General features: G+C 38.3%; 1 protein-coding gene across 2 annotated transcripts in view; it reads left to right on the top strand.

The window, feature by feature from the left end:
• The window catches only part of MTA3 (metastasis associated 1 family member 3), a 142,234-nt gene extending 131,671 nt beyond the window's left edge, over positions 1–10,563 (top strand). Inside the window, exon 19 of one of the 2 annotated variants that reach the window (XM_074863600.1) lies at positions 6,179–10,563. In XM_074863600.1, the coding sequence (XP_074719701.1) occupies positions 6,179–6,314 (136 nt within the window). In that variant the 3' untranslated portion in view covers positions 6,315–10,563. The remainder of the gene's footprint in view (positions 1–6,178) is intronic. The other variant, XM_074863601.1, reaches the window with a different exon arrangement.
• Positions 10,564–22,027: the final 11,464 nt, after the last annotated feature.

Genomic DNA, 22,027 nt, shown 5'->3' with positions numbered 1-22,027 from the left:
AGGTCAAGGGGTTTTTTTTAAACTGTGGCTACCATAAATCAGTCTGGTAGGGCCTCTGTGCTTCTGGCTTCTGTAAGAAGTCAGTGTTGCACCAAGACTGATGTGTAATTGTTTTCATCCTAGCCATCTGCAGTAGGTAACTTTAGGCTCTTGGTGGTAAGTACCAAGCTCACAGATGAACTAGGAGGATAATTTCATTGCTGATTGTTAAGATTTAGATTTAGTCATCGTGTGATGACTGCTGTATGACAGCATCTATTTATAATGTTTCTTAGGGGTTAAAAGTTTTTTGCAGTTCCAGTATTCAACTGAAAAATGCTGAGAATAAGACTTTGCACTTCTTTAATTCCTTCTCTCCAAGCATCCTAAACCACTTTAAAATATTAATGAAATATGCCCTTTTCAGGGGAAATGAAAGCATAGAAAAATCTGTTGAACAAGGTGTTTTTTCCAAAAGCCATGCCAGTTGTTTGCAGTAAAACTGGATATAAATCATTTCGATAATGGGTAAGGTTCATGTTGTTCTAGGCACTCTGAAAATGCACACAAAGAGGTAATTTCTGCTCTGAGGAGATTTTGGTCCTTGTAGATTTTAAATCAGCAGCAGGTAGAATGAAACAGAGAGGTGACTTTGTGCCATGCAACAGGTCAGGCATGACACAGTCATAGAAGTCTGTGTTTTAAACACTTGACCTGGATTTTGCCTCCCAGTAAAAAAAATAGTCAAAAAACATTATTTTTTGCTTTATATATATATATATACACACATTGTAGCTGTAAGCTGTTGCTCTGGAACACAAAACATCAGAGAAGCCCTCAAGGTGGTGCAATGCTTGAAAATGCTATATTAAGCTGTTTAGGAAGATCTGACACCATAATTTGTAACTGGTGTGTCAATAAATTATTGTTCATAGAGAACAGTTTTGCTCCGTAAATATTGATACCAAGTTGGAAGATAAACACCAGCAAAGGAAAACATTTCCTTGCTAGGAGGAGAAAGATAAGACAAGCTCTTGAAACATTTAGATGATGTTGGCATGTCTGCAGCAGCACCTCTTTAATCTTACAAAGGTTGTACCACTCTATCTGCCATCTGTATGAGTTTTATAATGCAACTAAGTGGCTCATGGTAACTGCTTTCCATTAGCCCGATGCTTATTAAAACACTTCCGATTTTGTTTATAAATGAACATTTCACAAAGGAGCTTATTTTTAAAAGGCATATCAGTGTCAGCCCACTTCTGCCTTCCAAATATATTTCTCCTACTTTCTGTCATTTTGAGGTTAGATTAAAACTTTAATGGAATATGGGTAAGCTTTAGCCTCAAAGTGCTGAGGGGAAAAAAAAAAAACAAAAAGCCAAAAGATGTCAGCAAGCCAGATAGGCAGTTAAATAAAATACTTCTCATTTCCACACAGGTAGAAATGTAGGAAGTGCTGTGAATCATTCAGTCTCTTTGTAACCTGTCAAGTTTCTAAGGATCTGTGCCTACAGCTTCATTCCAGTTAAATTCTCTCTGAGCAGACAACATTGCACACATTTTGGCCTTCCACTTTGTTTAAAAGCATGTTGAAATTAATAGAAAGCCGATCAGCTTCCTAAAATAGTGCCCCCTCTTGTAATTTAATCCACTGCATAGTTGCAGTGTACCTCTGGGTACAAGAAGCCCTCAGAGGAATGAGTGATAATTGGGTCTAATAACCCCAAGGAATTATGGTTATTTTTTAAGTAGTTGCTTTTGCTAACTGGACTTGAGCTTGCACAGAAAATTTACATTGCACAAAATTTACATTGCCCTGGAGCAGCAGCAACTTCAGGAATCTTTGTCTAGAAGACTTTTTTTTTTTTAAAGTTTCGTTTTTCTCTCTGAAAGTCTCGATGGTTAGACTGATTACAAGTTTCATATAAAACTTGTGCCAGAATGCAAAATCCTGCCTTGCTGTAGTTAATGTCTAAAACTCCACCTCCTTTCAGGGTTGGCAGTATTTTGTGCACCTGGCACATTTAAATTGCTGTTTACAATTGGCAAGCCATACCAGAATACGTCACCCCAATCTAGAGATTGGGTGGAATTTCAGCTACAATTGTCCAGGGAAACAGTTCTCTTATGCCTGCTGCCGACCTATGCATATTCCTTGTGCTGCCAGCAACAATTGGGTAATAATACATTTCCACAGCAGTAGGTCTTTGTATACAAAGTGGTTGTTCAAATGAGCTAAGAAAGACTCAGGCAAAATTATCAAATTGGTTTAGGTAGAGCATGAAACAATACTATGCCCTTCAGCTTAAGACTCTGTAGCCAGGTTTTTATTAGGTCCTTAATACATTTTTAGTAGACACAGAGCATCAAAACCACTTCTGGGCCTTGGTATTTAAGAAAGGTTATGGACATCTCAAAAGTGTGTAAGTGTTGGGGGCAATTCCCCTTCATAGGAAAATGTTTCTTTCAAAATAGCATTTATCATCTGCTAAGATGTCAGCAGGCCTTTATATGCAATGAATTTCTCTCACAGTAAAAACTTCTGCCATAATTTTAATGTATTTAGTATTACTTCTTAAGTGCTGTTGGTATAGCTGAATAGACCAAAATCACTCTAGTGATCACAACTCTGAGTCTAATGCAGAGGAGGCAAGACTGATGCACAACAGTTTATATATAGAAGCGGTAACAGGCAGATACGCCCGATACCAACAGAGCTAAAGCAAGTAATGCCTTTAACTCCTATTAGGAAAGGCTTGAAAAACACATTCTTGACTAACATCAACTGAAGGTCACCTTTCTTTATTTTATTCAAGTTTTAAAATTGCTGCTGTTTTCATGTGTGGCATAATTAGAGGGGAGAACTTTTATTAATGAAAAATTTTGTTACCAGCTATCCTATTCCTGAGGAATCTGGACATAACAGATTATATAGGATTGTGCTTAACTTCACCAGATGGTTAGCTACATGGAATTCACTTAGATCCTGAGAAAGGTTTGGTTCATTGAAATGGTTTGCCTGATTAAATTTGAGCGTGGCATAAATAGGCCCTATATAGCCTAACTATTATTTCTACCCAGTAGGTTTCAGTCTGTGTATGAAACTTGCAAAGAGAAGATAGGTCTTAATAGTGTGTGGTACTTACGTACATTTCTGTATTTCTCTGAATAGGTGCCAGGGGTCTCGCGTACTGTCATCTGCAGTTACTAATTGAAGTATCATGCAGACATAAAGAATTTGTCTTATTCCTACTGTACAGCAGTGCATCACATTTGACATAAAAATGAGCACAGTGGGCTTTATATACCAATCACCTATTAAAAGTTTGATTCATTCTCATACCTTTGGTCTCAGGAGGGCTAGAAGACTTTAAAATACTTTTTAATTCACATTTCAAATGAAGTATGTAACGCATCATACTTCAAGCACTAGTACAAAAGTCAAAGGAAAAAGCAGGGGAAAATAGCAATTACTCTTTCATAACAACTGCAAAGGATGTTATCAACGCTACAGATATTAAAGCCATTTATTTGTCATCACCAAATAAAAGCTTTGTGTAATTAAAACATGTGGCTGGTATTAAGTGAAAAAGGGACAGGAAATTGAACATTAAAGGTGACTCTGCCCTTAATTCACTGTATCACTGGGGAAAGGAGGAGAAGTGCTGTAGTGAAAGGGCGGCGACAACTTTATCTTTGAATTTCCTGCCTTTCATCAGCTACTATTACAACCTGCATGTTTAAGTGTTAAAAAAACCTCTGAAGCATTATAAAACCTGATCAGTGCTTCTCAAAAAACTTGACTGTATTTAGATGCTGAATTCTTCAGTGTAAAGCATCAGTTCCCTCCACCCTCTATATTTTTTGCAGTAAAAAGAACAGTTTTTGCTTTTAGTGAAATGGTTGTTTAAATACTACATTTAATGAAGTCAGTGGAAACTTCCATTCTTACAATTTTATTTCTGAAAGGCTATATCCCAGAAAGCTAATTTCTGGAAGCATTTTCACAATTCTGTTTAAACAGAAGTGCTGGATTGTCTTTTTAGATGCATACCAGATTAGTTCTTCTCACTGTGTGTGTAGAGCTACTTTCATTTATACTAAGCGAGGAGTTGACTGTTTTTGTGGTTCGCTTGATATGATAATGCGATGACTCCCCCTTTTTTGTTCTGCCTTTCTTTATGCTAATTTCAAACCAATATTTAATGAGAATAGCTACATCTTTTGACTTACAAAATAATCACAGATTGTAATCACAAATACTTTACTGTCCTTACATTTAGTGTCAGCTGCAAATTGCTTTCATTAGCAGCAGCCTCTTGGCAGTTTATGAAGTTGCCACATTAAAAATTCAGAAGGGCAAACAATTATCTAATATTGTTGTAAACCATGGGCTTCTCAAATGATTAATGACCACATTTCTTCTCTAAATAAATACAAGTTTTGCAAACAAATATATCAAAAAGGATCCAGTTCTGTAAGTTTTTGCTGGAATGATCCCCATTAATAATCAGTATTTGTCTATTGTCTACTCACATGAGTTTATAAAACCTAGATGTCTCATTTAGAAATACATGTTTCCACCAGTCTCAGGTTACCTTTCTATGATCTTACCATTCTGGAAGGTATGCAATATCTTGTCAATCAGTTTAATATCTTCTTAGGACTAATTTAAGACAACCATGTAAAGTAAGTACTCAAACAGTAAGTTTGTGTGTCTGTGGGATTGTGTGAAAAGTCTAAACTTAACTTTTTGGCAATTCCTTTCCTTTTCTTCTGTTGTGCTTATTACTTAATGATGCTAAATCCTAATTTGCTATTCCAGACCATGAGATGCTGATGACATCCTTCTTTCAGGCAGCTAAAGTGAATACTTCTCTGCATCTTTTACATATATTAACCAAAATAAATGTATTTTTCAGAGTCCCTTTAACCTCTAAGAGCACAATATATTATCCTGATTTTTGACTTTTTGTTTTGTTTTTGTGTTCTTTTCTGTGGCCCAGTTACTCAACTGGAAGCTTACATTCCTGGGGAATACTCAATCAGTAACTAAATATATGCTTGAAATTTAATATGCAAATTATTATTTTAGTGTTCAATAGAATTTATTTTAGGCTGATCCTGTATTTTCAATGTCACGTGCCACCATTTTTCAGTTTCAGCGTTAACAGCCCATTAAGACGAAAGGGACAAATCACTTCTTGAGTTACCATCTCAGAGCCTTGATGCAGGTAGGCACTTCATCACCCTGCAGTTTGTAGTCAGGTCACATTTTCAAATTGGAAGGTTTGAATTAGAAAGCTTGGTCTCTTTTAGTGTTAGAGGCCCCAGTTTGCTTTAATTCATTTCCATAAGCTCAAAATCTCTGTAATTTATAAAGCTATCTAAATGAAAGCTGGGATTCTCGACTTGAGTGAATTCAAAAAATAGGTAATTTTCCAGTAACATCTAATATTCAGGACTCTGCCAATGAAGATGGTTCTTGACATACTCAGTGTGTGTCACTTCTGTGTTTTCTGATACTCTACCAGGGATACACTCAGCATTGTGGTTATTGATTTATAATAGTAGAGAGACAGAGCAGCTGGAACATAACAAAGCTTTTTGCTTCAGAATAACTATCCTTGGATGTATAAGATTACAATATGAACAACATGGTTGCCTGTAGTTAATATGTTTGATTTATCATCTAAAAGTCTAAAATTAAAGTGAATTTACTGCACCTGAAAGGCACTAGTACAGAAAGCCCAGAGACTTGGGTCATGCATTATCTGCAAAACTGATACAGTGCAAAAAACAATTGCTCCCAGTTACAGAGGTAACACATTCACTTGGGTGCTCATGAGGTTCTTTCTTCTGTGGTCCTTCATTCCTGTATTGATATCACATGTAAGAATTCACCATTTGAGCATTGTGGCCCAAAATTTCATACAATTAAATGTTATTGTCCAAATATTGTCTAACACCAACTCACTTTTCACTGAGCAATTATCAGTTGGAGACAACTGTGAATCATCAGTTGATGGACAGGGCTTGACTGCAAGTCTCTTTTCCATGAACTAGCCTTCCTGCTCTGGTAAGAGTATTTGTTATGTTTGTTATTGGCTTTTGAGCAGTCTTCTGTTAAAGACTGAGATTTATCTCTTCTGTTGTCTCTCTCTTCTTTCCCTCCTTTCCTCCTTCCCTCCTTACAGAAAAATCCGTAAGAAGTTCACCAGATCACAGCTGAAAAGAGCTTCCAGAACACCTTGTTCTCCGATCATTGCAAAGACAAAGTCTCTCATGAACAATAGGCAGGCACGAACAGAGCCAGGAACCATCATGCACTGAAGACATCAGAGCATCAGCACCATAATCATGTCAGAATCATGTTTAATTGTGAATGCAGATACAACAAGACCTTCCACATCTTCGAGACAGAAACACAGTACGGACAGACTGTGTCTGGGTTCTGTGTTCTGGGCAGGATCCAACAGCAGCCCTTGTTTTCCCTCGTCTCTGCAAGGGCTACTTCTGGTTCACTGTGCAGGCCTATCCAGGATTGTCCTGCTATTCCCTCCATTCCTAGTCATCAGCATTGGCTGGTCAGGGAGGGACTGTTTGCACTGACCACACTGAAGGAGTATGGATGCAAAGTCCACCCACCATGTTTGTCTATGCCTTCTAGTGACTTGATACAAAAAATATGCAGCTTTCAAAACTTTTGCAGTGTCTTTAAAGCGGGATTTAGCCTTGAGCGGCTTGCATTTTCAAAAACAACTGCAAACGTTAGGTGTTCATATTTTTCAGTATTGGCTTGAGTCACTTTGGATTTGATTTTCTGAACTGCTGAGCATCCAGACCCTGAAATGAGGACAGGGAGTTGTTTAGCAGTTCTGAAACTTAATCTGAATTAGGAAGTACCCATAATTAGTGGCCAATTTTCAAAATGCTGGCCATGTTAGCTTTGGTTAAAATCCTGGAAAGTATTATGTGTGGCAGTGAACATCCAGCTGGACTAGTTGCATGTGTAGGAACTGGTCCCATTGTCTATATATTTGCAGGCATCCACCTATTTCTTTGGGTATTTTTTGCATTTCTTGAAGCCTATTCTGAATAGTGAAAGCCAGCAGAACACCCTTCCCAGTATTTCCTATTAGAAATGTCTCTCCACAAAATAGTTTCTACATTTTGATATGTCTGGATAAAAAGATGTCTTGCAGAATGCTTTGAAGATCCTAACTGTAAGGCTACAGGTAGATACTTACCATGGAGAGATGATGTGCCTTTTGAAACTACTTGTAGGAAACTGTCAGTCCCCCTGAAAGTGGGAGTGGCAACAGAGGCAGGTCTTTTTTCTACTCAGGTACTTATAGGTGAACAATCTCTGCCCTACTTTGAAATCAAGAGGCCACCAGTGTGTAGCACTGCTGTGTAAACCTAGTTGGGGTATGTTGATTATCTGAGGCAAGTTTGTGTCCTTCAATAGGTTTGGTTTCCATACGGCTTTTTAAGAGATAGTCAGACACTGAACATATAGTAAGCTGAGATGAGCTTCAAGACTTTTTTTTCTCTCTCTTTACTAGGTAGCTCTAACAGTATAGTATAGATGTGAGGTTTTCATCCAGTTGTGGACGTGCACTCAGCTATGTGGGTAGAAAAACAAAGACGTAGTGGTGTCTCATACCTCTGGGTGATTCCCCAAAAATTATTTCCCCTCCATGCAATTTAAGGTTCCAGCCTGAAAGAGCATCTGTGGTCTCAGCCTATAAGTAGTGATACTCTCAGTGTAGGATTTTGAGCTCTTGAGACAATGGCCCAGATGCTTCTTCAAAAAAGAAAGCACCTTGACCTCCTGAAGGGACTTGCTGATGATTTTCTGGAGTGATGGATTCAGGTCTTGTCCACTGTCCTTCACCAGCAAGAAAAGGGTGAATATGAAGAAGAGATTATGACACAAAGTGCTCCCAGTACCCTGAGCACCCTAGTGAATGTCACTGATTTAGACTCAGTTGGAGAAGACCTGAGATTCATCTGCTTACAGTTCTTTTCAGTAGCCACTGAAGTGTGCAGCCCTAGGAGTCTTTTCTAGCCACAGGATCTGCTTTTTCCTCACAACAGGAGGGCTTTTCATCAGATAACTGAGTGGAGACAACCTATTCTTACTAGTAAGAATTGCCTTTATTGACTATGACATATGGAAACACCTTCTGTATAATAGCTTCCTCACCCATTAGAATAAAGAAAACATGATTATTCAGCAATCTGTTTGACTGAAAGTATGAAAAACATGAACAGAAAGAGCTTTGTCTCCCTTAGGCATCAGTGAAATCACACACAGCAGACTCATTTTCAAAGTGTCATTAGCTGTAAGGTGGTGGATTTTTTACCATGCCTTATTAAGCTTGTGCTGAAATTATTTCTTTTAGTCAGTGTGCTACAGTGTCTAGACAGTATTTTGTAAAATCTCTGTATGTTTCTGCCTTTGACAAAAGTATTAGTATCCATAATAGTCTCATGTGAAGTCATTTTTACTTCTTTCCCTCCGAGGAGAGAGAGATTGGTAACACGACTCCCTGTTATGCAGCCAGCTGCCTGATACTGTTATCTTTTGCATCAAATAGCCAAGGTAAAGAAGAATCCTTTGCAGCTTCAAGCTGAGGTGCTTCATCTGGATACACTGGAAATAATGCTGTGCCCCTGCCTGGCAGATTCATTTCACAGGTTGCAATAGCTGACCCTTGAGGTGGGTAAGGCACGGAGGAGACTGCTGGAATCACTTCTGCTCTGTCTTTAAACTGTTTCGCATGCAGCTGCACAGAGACTTTCCCTCCCCTGAAATGCACACAGTGCACGGAGAAACTGCACGCCATGTATCTCACCTTTGTCTTTACCTGCTCTCTCTCCATCTTACCTTTCCTGCAAGACGTTCTCCAGATACGGAGACAGGATTTACCTGTGAATTTCAACCGGAAGAGTTGATGGAAGATTAGATGAAGACATGTTCCTGATGGGTTTGGGCATAAAGATTTACATTTTTGTAGAAATTGTGACACTCCTTACCACAATGTCATGGAATTCCATGCTTTCTGTTGAGTTAAAGGTTTTTCCACTGGTTATGAGCAAAGATAACACATTCCTGTGTAAACTGTAACAGTATATCCACAGCAAATGAGAGCTCAGTACTGTTTTTATCAAGCTTTCCAAGATAGTTATTTTAAAACTAGCTAACATATATCAGTCATCAGCAATGACACTGAGTATAAACATAAACCTCAGAAGCAAGGACAAGAAGTTTGGTACTTACCATGGATGTGAGCAAGAGAATCTAGGCAGAATCAGCACTGCATTTGCAATATGATTTATTTTCCTGTTATCTAAATAAGAACTCTATCTGAAAATCTGCCTCTCCTCTTACAAATGTGGGGCTAGAAAAACATGCAAAATGCACAATCTTTTTGTCTCCAGAGGTCTCATATAAAAAGTAGGAAGATTGTTTTAACATTTAAAATGTCTGTGTTGCTGATTTCAACTATATAGCTATTCTGCTCTCTTGAAATATTTTATATATTGTTTTCAGATTATTTTTAAAGGCCCTTATTTAGTGATGGAACTTTTGGGTCTGTGGGGTGGAAAAGTGAGGTTTTGAAATACTTGAGACTGCTTGAAATGTGTTGGTGGTATGAAAACAACATTTTTTAAACCAGTGTTTTGATTAAGGGCAAATATAACCTTCATTTCTGGAGTCCAAACCTTGCAGCATGTTATGAAAATCTGAGCATTAAAACTGAAATGAAGAACAAACAAGCAGTAGAAATGGTGAAATGGAATCTGCACTTACAAAATGTGCACTTTTTATTAATCTAAAGTTAAGAGGGTTTTTTAATAAATATAATTTCGACACAGGTACTTTCCTAATTATGAAGGCTTAAATAAAATGGAATGGCTGCATAGTAGTTTCTGATACAGTCACAGCATAACATGCCACAGCCTTTTGCAGAGAACAATTATAGTCCTTCAGAAATATTATATTGCGAAATACGATATAGTGGACACAATGTCTTTATATGTGTGTACTGCTATGGTAATGGAAGTGTTAGAATCCTCTGGAAATTTCAGCAGAATAATGTTCATTTTTCATTTTCTCTTGAAGGTCCTTTATATAAACCTGTGTCTTCATAAGCCAGAGTGGGTGTCAAGAGATCTGAGTTTATATAACTGCACAGTGGAATTTTTTTGAGTAAGTCAGGACTTTTTTATTCAAACATTGCATGTTGAGGGAGGAAACCTAATTTTGGAATACATGGGTTTTGGATAAGAGTTTTGAGGTTGTACTATATAGTGATCAACAAATTTGCAGAATATGCTCCTGTTGCTCATAAAGATTTAACAGTTGGTTATTGAAATACAGTATTGATTAAATAAAAAAGAGAAGCATTAAAGAGATTTCTTTTTTCAGTTCTGTTGTTTAGACTAAAAGTGAATTTCTCAATGGAATGGTAAAACTGGGAAGCTCAATGTTGAGTGTTTGAGGATGTGGAGCACCTTAGAATGAAACATAGTACTATTTGATTTGCATTAAAGTGTCTTTGTGTACAAACTTTGTGACTCTTGGCCCTTCTTGCAGGAAACCAAATTTCTGCATTGACACGGTCATCGTGTTTTACAGTAGACTACTAAATAATCAAGAGACTAAAAACTGATGAGCTGTTTAAACTGCACTAGAGTTAAAGGCACAAGCAGCTGAAATGGGGATGAGGAAAGAAGACTCAAAAGTCAAGCAGAGAGAGAGACATGAGGTATTGGTCATTGCATTGGAACACTAGAAAACTTGTTAGGATTGAACTGAAATCTAGGCAAAAGGACTCCTAGTCCACAAAAAATACTAGAAGTTACAGTGCATTGCAGTCCCCAGTGCATTGGCCCATCTAAACTTTGCAGGTCAGCATTAGTGTCAAAAACTTGGCATGTTGTTAATTTGATAGAACATAGAACTGGTGACTTCTGTCTGAATATGGGACATAATCTGAACCCTCTTCCTTACTAACATCTGAAGTAATTTCCCCAATTAAATTAGATGTTTTTTGCAAAGAAGGAGAGTCATACAAAGGGCTTCTGAACAGAAGTAATGGCTACTACTTCACAGGTTTGTTCAAGGCAACTCTTTCCATGTCCTAATTCCCCCATCTGTCCTGGGGAAGGCAGGATTTACTTGCATCTATGCTGCTTGATCCACACACTAACTTCTGTTTCAAGTGTGTGCATTAGAATGGATTATCTTTTTCTCTTTTTTCCCCCTCCCCTGAAGACACCTGTCCAGATTCCAAGTAGTAAAACTCGTTCTTCTGTGGTGGTTGGATTTATTTGGTTACATTTACTAGTCCTCTTGGGTGAGTTGTATTGGTATCAAGGAGGGTATAATCTCTGGAAGCAGTCCTTTGCTGGGGGAACTGAGGAAATGGGCATTTCTTTAACCAGGCTTACAAGGAATCTCAGTCAAACAGGAGGAGGGCTGAGATACTCATCACTTCCAAAGTACAACTGTAAAGCCTTTCCCTTGTCTAGTTGAAATATGTACTTGAGGGACCACTTCAGTCTCTTAATTCTTTAGCCCACTGTAAAGGTATTGATCACACATACAAAGCCTCAGCAATGAGAGGACTTAAAGTGTTTTTCTTTCGCTTGCACTAGCAGTCAGAAAAAAAGAAAAAGATTTAAAAGGCTCTTCCATCTACATGAAAGCAGAAATTATTGTTTTACTAGGAGCTGAGTTCTGTTTCAGTCCTTGGTATATGCAGAACTTTCATAAAACACTGTAAATGCAAAATACATTGTTTGTGAGACTGGTTTGACACCGTGACACTTTTCTATGAGGTCAGATGCACTATGACTGTTTTATACAATTGGAAACTAGCAGATAAGTGACTGTTACCATTTCAATTTAACATAAAGGCCATACGTGGGCTTAGGACCCTGTTATATTACAGCCACTTGTTACCACTGTGACAAGACCAAAAAGTTCAACTATATGTTATTTGTGTATACATTAAATGTGTATTCCTTATAAATTAAGCAGAGGGATCTTTATGGAAATTAAATTCTTTATTACTCATTTAAATGGTGATAAAACCTATATGTCAGGCCAAAGCACTGTCTGTGGCCAATAATTTTTGAGATACACACTCAAATCAAAGTCTGCTTTGTGTAGCTGGTATGTTCCTTAAGCCCTAGAATTGGCACTGATATTATGTGATGAGGACATTTGTATTTAAGTGGCTTAACAGAGTCTTGTAATGAACAAAATCTCCTGCAGGAATAAAATCTTAGTCTGTACTGCTTTGGGCAATAGCATGGGAGGAAAAGGACTTCTTACCAAGTTAGCAATTCATGGCTGCAGAATTTCCTCCCCAAAGCTAAGCTGCAGTGAGCCTGGTTGAGTATGATGACTTCCTAATTTGTTTGTAGGGTTTTTTTTTTTCCCCTGCTTGCTAGTTGTATTATTACTTTGGAGGTTTGTTCCACAGTAATCTGAGTCAATAGTTTCATTAATGTGGAGGAAGCATTCGTATCACCTTTGGGCTAAAAGTGGCTCTTTCTTTAGTTTCTTCTGCTTAGGCACATAAAAGAACATTCTGTATAATAATAGCAAAAATGAATTTCACAAGGATTTGTGTGAAGCTGAGAAATAAGTAAAGTACAACCTTAAACTAGCAGGATATAGCAGAATAGGACACTGAACATCATTTCCTTTTGTTACATGGGTACAATTGACCATGACTGAAAGGATCATTCTTTCAAGCAGTCCTTTCCGTTCCAGTTCTCTGGACACTGCACTTGCTTTTGCTGTATTCATCAAACTCCTCCATTTGTGCCGTTTGCTCTGCCCAGTAGTCACATACTGGAAACAGGAACTACTGATACTTTTAACTTTTCAGTAAGATAAGTTATTAGGGCATATGCAATGGAAATGTAGAGACTATAATATTGATGAATGGCTCCATATTTGTTTTCTTTCCTTCAGTCTAGATTTCCATTAGAATTTTAATCTCTTTTCAGACAGTGAATCTAAGAAAAGTTATACTAGATGCCTTTGGTCCTTAGAGTATGCATTTAATCCATAATCCATAAGGTAGTTGTGTTGCATGATCTGCTTGAAGGAGCTTGATTCTATTCTAGCTGTTTGTTAATCCTGCCCCATTGTTTATTTTCCCTATTAGTAACACTAAGTGCAGTATTGATTGGCCTTTTCAAGTGGACTAGACTCCATCCTGCAATTTGTATGTGCACAGTTAAGGCATGGTTAAATATTTTCTCCTTTATTATGATCTCTGCTTGCTCTCCTGCTTCTTATATATGTTCAGAAAAAAGGAGAGCCCGCTGCTGCTCCCCTTCCCAGTGTGTGTTGGTTTGGCTCAGTTGCTGCTGAATGCCTGGCAGAAGGAAAAGTTGAAACACTGCGGAGTGTCCCTTTGTGCAGACTGTGTGCTGGGCACTACAAACCAGTTTGATACTTCTTATTCTAAAATTGTTAAGTATGGGGTCAGCCTGCCTGGTTCATGCTGCTGTCACCCATAGCACAACAGTGTCCTGTTCTGTGGCTAAAGCAGGCTCTGTGGCACTTCTGCAGTGTAATAAATGGTTCAGAGTGGCTGAGTCCTCTGGAGATACTCCCATTCTGCTGCTGCGTAACTGGAATATGCTGCCAGCCCTCTCATTTAATGGCATATTTGGATACACTCCCCTTCTAAATTGCTTCACCGATGCTCAGGCACCCTAATCCTGCTATGTTATGTTCACTTTGCTTCCTTGAACCCTAATCTCTGTGAATTTTATCTCACTTTTCAGAATGATGTCAAGGAAGACTATAATTAAGATGCTATAAGCATCTATAAGTTTTTGCTCTCTCACCCCTTCTTCATTTTCCATTTTAAGGCCATTTTTATTCTATTAGTCTTTTCTTTTCACCTTCCTTTCCACTGTTATTTCCTTTACTGATAAAGATTCATCTAATATGTTCAGTTCTTACTTGAAATATGACATAGTCTTCAAAATCACAAATTTGTACCTGTTGGGGTGAGGGCAGTGAACATTTGATGTGGGTTTATAGCTCAATAAACCTAGATATAGCCAAATCATCAGAATTCAAATCCAGATTAATACTTTAAAGCTGCTCAGTTTCTCAGGTATTTGGAGCCAGTGGTTTTGTACTGTCCCCTTCAAAGACTGGGGCTTACTGCAGACTTTCATCACATTGAATGTTTGGCTTTTTTACTCTTCCTTAAGGCTTAGAGGAGTTCTGCTCTAGGGTTTGGCTTGACTGTACCTTACACATGCCTTGCCAGCCTGTAATTAGACCTGCTACTAGAATGCTCACTAGCTTTCTTCTGTTTACTGCTTGTGTGGATTACATTTGAAAGATTTCAGTAGAAGAATATAAATGAAGTGACTGCCTAGCTCTGGATTTTCTCCATCTTCCCTTGATGCACTAATGAGAATCAATTGCAGTTGCTTATTATTTTTAAATAGCAGTTAATTTGAGAAAATCTGATTCACTAGCTCTTTTCATTTTGTTGATTTGATTTCAGCCTTCTGCCCATCTGGGCCAACCTACGTATACTGTTCTAAAACCAGTGTGTAAACTCATTGGTGCACATCACTAAAGTCAAAGATACTCAGCCTGACAACTCAGCAAAGTGCTGTCTGCAACAGTGTACATCGACCCTCTGTTTTCTTATGGGTAAAATCCTCAGTGAAAGAGGGGGCTTTACTCTGCAATTAATTCTGTCTTGTGCCTGGGAAAGAATCAAACAGACCGTCCAAAAATATCCCATTTAACCATTTAGTTCTCTGGATGTTCAAATCTGGTGACAGTATATAAGACTGTGGAGTTGCATAGACAGGGAAATTATTTTCTGAGCTGATCAGTTTATCCTGTCTGGGGATCTTCTGAAAAAATCCCATGCTCACCGTAAGAACTGTAGAATTAATCTCTGTAAAGTCACATGATGCTTCTAGAAATGGCCTTCTGGTCAAACTCCTGCATCTGTGCAAATCCTCTTGAAGGCAACAAAGAATTCTGAAGTGGGATTGCAGGCTAAGCTGTGAGCTCTTTAGGTTAGGGCTAATATCCTCCTGTAATTATTAAAAAATGCTTTTTAGATTTATAGCTTTGTGACAATGGCTATGATATTTAAAAAAAAAGATTCAAGAGCTGGTAGTAAGTATAGGATCTTCTTAGTGACGGACACAGGAGAGGATGTCACTAGTTTCTGCAGAAGAGGTGTGCTATTATCTAATGTGAGGAAGAAAAAGATGTATTCTTCTCTGAATCAAGGGGTGGGTGAGGGTTACTAGCTCCTAATGGTCTCTCCACATTTAAATCCGCGGTGATTTCTATTCACAGGTTTTTAAATGCTTTTCACTTCATGGCAAAAAAAGATAGGATAATACAGTGAAAGGTACAGGATAGTTGTATGTGATGAAACATTGCTTTTTTTATTATAGACACACAGGGAAGTTGAAATGTTATTTGTAGAGAATAAAGGTGAACTTTGCTCATGGTTTTATGAACTTTATTGCACAGTTCTCTTTGTGCAAACAGCACTTGACACTCTCTTACCTTTTGTTATTTTCAGCAGATTGGAGTCATTTGTTTTTTAATGCTGAACTGTGACAGAGCAGCAGGTGTTAGATAAAAAGAATCAAGATCACTTTCAGGTTTTGTGCAAATATTTAGGGGCATTTGTGGAGTACTGTAAAATTCAATTAGATTTGCTTCCTACCTCCTTTTCCCTAGACCATTGGTTTGCAATTCTGGAATAATTTATCATCATTTTTCCAAAACTGGAGCTGGTAGCTGGACTGGGCTAAGTCTGTGGGGTTGGTGTTCGCTTTGCAAACAGCCATGCTGACTGAAGGTGTCACCCTGGAACAGCTACTTGCTGCTAATCCTCTGCTGGGGGGTTCTGCAGAGGTCAGCAGAGAGAATAGCATGGATTCTGCTCTTTTCTGCTTCAAAGTTAGGCTGAAAACTAGGCTTAACTGTGTGGTATTTTCTGAAATGAAAGAAATAGGATTCATGTGAATCCACTAACAAGGAGGGAGGGGAGTAGAGAAGAACCTCTGATGGCCGTGGAAGACAAATAGCTCAGGTCAGTAGCATTTTCAGCAGCATCTTCAGCTGGAAGAGGACATCTATCCACAGCCCAAGTTAGACTCTGCGTTTACCTAAGGAATTATTAACCTTGCAGAAATAAATAACTTTCCTTGAGGAGCTATTAAGGTATTGAAAAAGTAGAAAAGATCTCAAATTAATCAATGGAACGTCACCTGCCAGATTCAAGGATCTATATATTTCTGATTAATTCAAGGTCTGCATGTCTCTCAGCCTGTGACCAATCCAAATTGCTGTCAGTCTCTGCTCCTCACCAATTTTGTGTTCTCATCTGTCTGATTGTGACCACTTGTGTTCAATCACTGCCAATTCAAGAGGGTCTGTCAGTCTTCAGCCAGGACTGGACACCTATTAAACAGTGTCAAACTCTGAATTGCTTAGTCCTTTCTCTCTGTGCTGCTTGAAAAGAGCCTGATTTGCTCAAAACTTAGACTGCAGCTAGGATAAAGGTCCGTGACATACTTGGTACAGTTTCTCTGTTTGAAATGTCAAGTAACACGATAACTTTTCCATAAACTAATAGGTTAATCCAATATGATCACTGAGAAAGAAATAATTCTATTTTCAGATGTTTCCACAAGTCAGTACTGTCATGAACACAGATACTGTATTTCTGATGGCTGGTGAAATGTATTTCCATATTGTTCGTAGCACTGTACTTACATTCACGTAATTCATTCATCTCTCAATAATGCAGGCCTCTATAAGTGACTGTGAAAATTTCATAAATATCCAACTAAAAATCAGCAGTGATTATGAACAAAGCCTGTGAAATACAATTTTAGTAAAATGCATGATGATCAGCAGTCAGGAAGAGACTCAGGTAAATGGGCAATTTTTCCTGATTTCTTGTTATAAGTACTGCAAAGGAAGAACATGTGTTTTGCTAATCTCATGAAAAGTTTATTGAAGTTGCCACTTATTTTTTAACTGGAGCACCATCTAGTGTGCATGATAAAAATAATTTAAAAAATAAATAGAAGGCCAGTTCATTATGGCACTTAGCAGTGGAAGTGCTGGCATGTTTTCAATATCAAAAGCAAACAAGCACATCAGAGTTAAGACCTGCTAACTTTCAGTAAAACAAGCTTCAAGTGACATACATTCTTATGGACCCCCTCCTGCTTTTAATTTGTGCCTCACTTGAAAACTTGCTTACACTTAAAATAAATGCAGGAAATGAAATGCAGAAAACCTAAATGTGTCTATTTACAAGCAGGTTAAAAATACAAAAATCAAAAATCAACAGCTTTTTTTTTTCCAAATGCAAATATAAATTTGTATATTCATGCAAATATAAATGCGGAGTCCGGCACATTGCTGGAAGTTGATACTGTCTGCTCCACCAAACCCCTAGCTTTCAGCTAAATGTATCTTGGCAGATGTTCTCTAGATCTTGCTGAGACTTGGAATACAGTCAGAGATGAATTTCTTTCCTGTGTGCCTGGATCAGAGTGGAATGCATTTATGAGAAGTTCTGCTGTTACTTTTGCTATTTGAGTTGTTTCATGCAGCATGTGTTCCATGGCATACTATGGAAGAGGCCCATCCATTATTACCATTGCTGATGAACTTCATACTGCTGTTTGCAATACATTTTGTTTGCACCTGTGTTGCAAAGACCTTCTGGCAGTAACTTCTGCCCTCTTTCTAGTCACCTCGTGTGGGGATTCTAAAGGATTTCCTGCTTGGCACCTGGCACCCGAACAGGGACATGGCCAAGAGCGGGAGCTAAATGCATGCAGATGATCACACAGTGATTAAGCAATGCCTACTTTAATATGGTGGACAAGCCTTTTATAATGCAGGTGAGAATCACAAGATACAATCACATGGTACAATTATTTCTGATTGGACAGTTAGCTTTGCACATGCTCCTTAAGCTCTCTTCTGATTGGATGAGAACTGCCACATCGACATTGTACAAACTTCTTCTCTGCCCAGACCAACACCCTGAAGTTGTTTGACTTCCTGGGTTCTTCCTCATTTTTCCAGGGTCATCGCCTCATCACATCCTTGCCAACGCTGAGGCTTTACCAGCCTTGCTCCTATGCAGGATTGCTCACATGCCGATTTCCTAGCAGGAAATCCTTTAGAATCCCCACAACCTCGCATTGCTCAGTATAACAAGATTTAGAGCTGCTGCTGGGGAGCATTTCTGATTCTCATGCATCCATCACCAGTCCCATGATGAGGGAAATATCTCCTGCTCCCATGTGCACTTCTGGTTTCTGAGTGGTTTTAAAATTGGAGGACATCAAAACCTACCATTAGATTTATTTTTTTTTTTAAAGCTTATGGTTTTTTCATCAAGTGAACTATTCTTTTGGGAAGTGGAAGGCAAAGGAAGGGGATGTTACCAAGATTTTTTAAACTTTGGGCTTGAGACCCTATTGATTTTTTGCTGCTGTTATTTTATGAAACAGGGACTGCTTAGGGCAGACAAGACAGTAGTAATTAAGCCCTGAAATGAAAGCCAAAGCTGGTAAAACTAAACCCAGAGAATCAACTTTTTATAGGACTAAGGAAAGAAAAAAGCTTATCTGGGGCATTTCTCTTTCTTAGTTCAAACAAGGTAGGGAGGCTTCTGGGAATGGACATGACTGGTCTCAACAGGCCTGTGTGCTCTGGTAAACTTAAGAGCTCCCTGCTCTGATACTGTGTTTCTGTGTGACCTAGCTCTAATCTGAAATAATTCAGATAGATAACTGAAATTTTTAATGCTTAATAGCTGTATTTGTATAAAGCTTTTGAACTTGACCTATCATTTGCTGACTTGCTACCCAGACATCTGGTCTGTAGTGCAGTACAAACTGCGGACTTTTCACCAAACCACACATTAAATGAATTTTCAAAATATATTGTCCAGATAATAAGTGATAAAAACTACATTATGGTGAGTGACCCTGTCACCCACTGGGGTTTGAAAACTGTTCATCCCCTTGCATGTGTGAGAGTTGTATGCCACATGATCTAGGGAACAGATTTAGGAAACGCTTGTGTCAGGGGGATCCTCTGGTGGGAATTACCTTCTCCATCCAAAACACTTTATCTTTGGACTATGCTGACTATGCAATGTGAGGTAGCCTCTTTAGGTAGAGGAAGTTATTTCTTTCTAGCCATTTGATACAGTCTAGGAGTGAGATACCAAATGGAAAATATACTGGGCTGGAAAGAAGGGGGTGGCTCAGTGTTAAATTCAGGTGAGATGGCAAAAAATTGAGAATGCCAAACATTCATGAAAATATTTTTTGAAAATTGTTAAATTTTTTGAAAAAAGTTAGATCCCCTACTCTTATTAGTGTTATGTTTACTATATGGTAGTTTTATGACGTTTATTTCAGCTCAGATTGTAATATCAATACTGTTGAATGATTCATAACAGACTAATTCAGTTTTTTCTTTTGGAAAGGAAAATCTTGCTGCAAACCAGATGTTGTGTCTGATCTGAACTTTCATGGGTAAATTGATTACAAAAGCACACACAAATGTATACTTTGTCAGAGGCTTGAAAGCAGACAGGAACTACTTATTTTCCCTTAAGTGGGAATATGTTGAAGAGAGCCACAGTGAAGTGATTTATAAGGGCTGTAAAATTATTAGTCTTCAACCTTACTCCTCCCACCACACACACATATCAAGGGACTTGCAGAGCCCCCTACATCACTAAGGCATGATTTCTATTCCAGTCCTGCCAAAGTTCAGGCGGAACTGTTGCTTTCTGGTATGCAGCATAGAAAATGCCACCAACGTTAAGAGTTAAGCATGTTGGTTCTAGCACGACTGGAATTGGTTTGCTTACCTGAAGCACGGAGCAAAGAGAATTTGGTGGTGCAGTCTCCTAGAAAGCCCTGCTTCAGTTGTTCTTCATTTCTTTGTGTAATTTCTAAAAAGTTCAGCATTTAATTCCTGGGTGTTTTAATACACCCTGCACAGTTAGCTATTAAAGTTATCTGTGTGGAAAAGAACCACTTCCCGGTAGGGCTTTACTGGTAATACAGGATTTCAGTATCTCACAGGGAATTTGGCTTTATTATTTGGAATATAGTTCAAGAGATTTGCCATTCTACCTTTTCATCAAAATTGTATTTTTTGATGGTATTGTTCAATGGAGTTTCTATTTGTAAGCAGAGATATGTATTATTTTCTCTCAAGAGCGTGGTTCTAAAGGCACTTAGTTTTGGCTTAACTCCTTTCTTCTTCAATAGTAGTTATGTAATACTTGAAGACTGTTAAGTCTACTGCAAACACTTATAGGTCCCCACCCCCTCCAAGAGTTTATTTAAAAGTCAAAATCTGACAGATGGGTGAAGAAGCTTGGGTCATCATATCACATGGGATGAGGAGGGGACATCTGACATCCCAGCATGAACTGCCATCTGAAGCCAGGCAGATTTAACACCACAGAGCTCACAGTCTACATAGACGCAAGGGCAAGGGGGGTCTGTGCTTGAGTGCTTGTGACAGTCCCACACAAAATGTTAAAATTGGAACAATTAATTCTTAAAGGCAGTGAATGAAGAGGAGAGCTGCTGGTCTGCCGCCAGTGAATGGGGAAGTCTGAACACCAGCACTCCAAGCTTCCTACCAGCACAACTGAAATGGCTTTGAGAGAGGTATCCTGAGAGGCACAGTATAATTCTGTCAAAATGTCATTTTCTGTCATTTCATTCTGTGGAAAAAGTAGCAACCAGTCCTATTCCCCGACCTAGTCATCTGTCTATGTGCTACTGGTATACCACCTGTGAAGTTAAGGAATAGGCTGAGCTCATCTTACCAGATGTTAGTTATTTGTTGATCTCTCATGAAAGAAGACAGACTGCCTGACTGAACAAATAGGTTATCTGCATTTCCAGTTTTCATGTATATATATATATATATATTTTTTTTTTTAGAGTCCAGGGACCTTAAATCTTCACTTTTTTTTTTTTTTTTTTTGTGATCATAAGTGAATACTTCTTTGTGCCAGAGTCTGAAGGCCACATGCTGGCCTGAGAGCAGCTCCCAAGAATACTTAAAATCTTGTTGATCTTATAAAAATGAAACAGCCTTAGGAGAATTGGTTAGTTTAACAGGGAATGTTTATATAATGACTCTGAAGAGGGAAATTAAGACCAAATGAGAAGCAGACTGATTTGGCTGTGGTTATACTGAAGAGCATCCTTTATGGAAAATTATAACTGCTATTTTTTCATATAGGTCTATTGCATATTGTGCTTTCAGGAGTAATTGGATTAGATTATGTTAATCCCTTCCCTGTTTGCGTCTGGTCGTTAATGTGACTGATAATTTTTTTAGTCTGTCTGTGTTATTCCTGAAGGTAATCACCCTAGCTATCAGTGAGATAACAGAAAATAGAAATAGACAACAAAAGCTGTTCAAATATACGTGTTGCTCGTTGTTCTGTTTAGTCTTTCACATCAACAATTCTGTAACCCAGCAGCAGAATTGTGCCTTATAGCATCTTCCCTGCCTGTAAGCCTAGCAGGGGATTTGAGATTGATACAGTGTCAACTAGAGCTCTTCAGTGCATGCTTTAAGATTCTTCTTCATTAGCAACCACAAGTGTAGCCTGAGATGGCCCAAGTAGTTTGTTTTAGAGAGTGTATTTACTGTTCTGAATAGTTGCTGTTAAACCATCACAATTTAAAACCCAGCATGTGAAAGTAATTTGACCTTAGTGCTTGTTCTTCTAAATATTTTTGACTAATAGCCATGATTCAGTATCTGCTGTATCAACAGTTGCGTTGTTCCTGCAGCAGAAGCCACCCTGCAGGAGAGGTGATGCAGCAGTGACTGTTTTGCTTGAACTTTACATTACTGCAGTTGACAGCAGAGCAACTAGAAATTGTCCTTATGCAAGTTCTCATTTCCCTCATGTCCTCATTTT

The sequence above is a fragment of the Strix uralensis genome, chromosome 3 (assembly GCF_047716275.1).
Source record: "Strix uralensis isolate ZFMK-TIS-50842 chromosome 3, bStrUra1, whole genome shotgun sequence".
Lineage (NCBI taxonomy): Eukaryota > Metazoa > Chordata > Aves > Strigiformes > Strigidae > Strix > Strix uralensis.
This window is presented reverse-complemented; position numbering and strand designations above follow the sequence as displayed.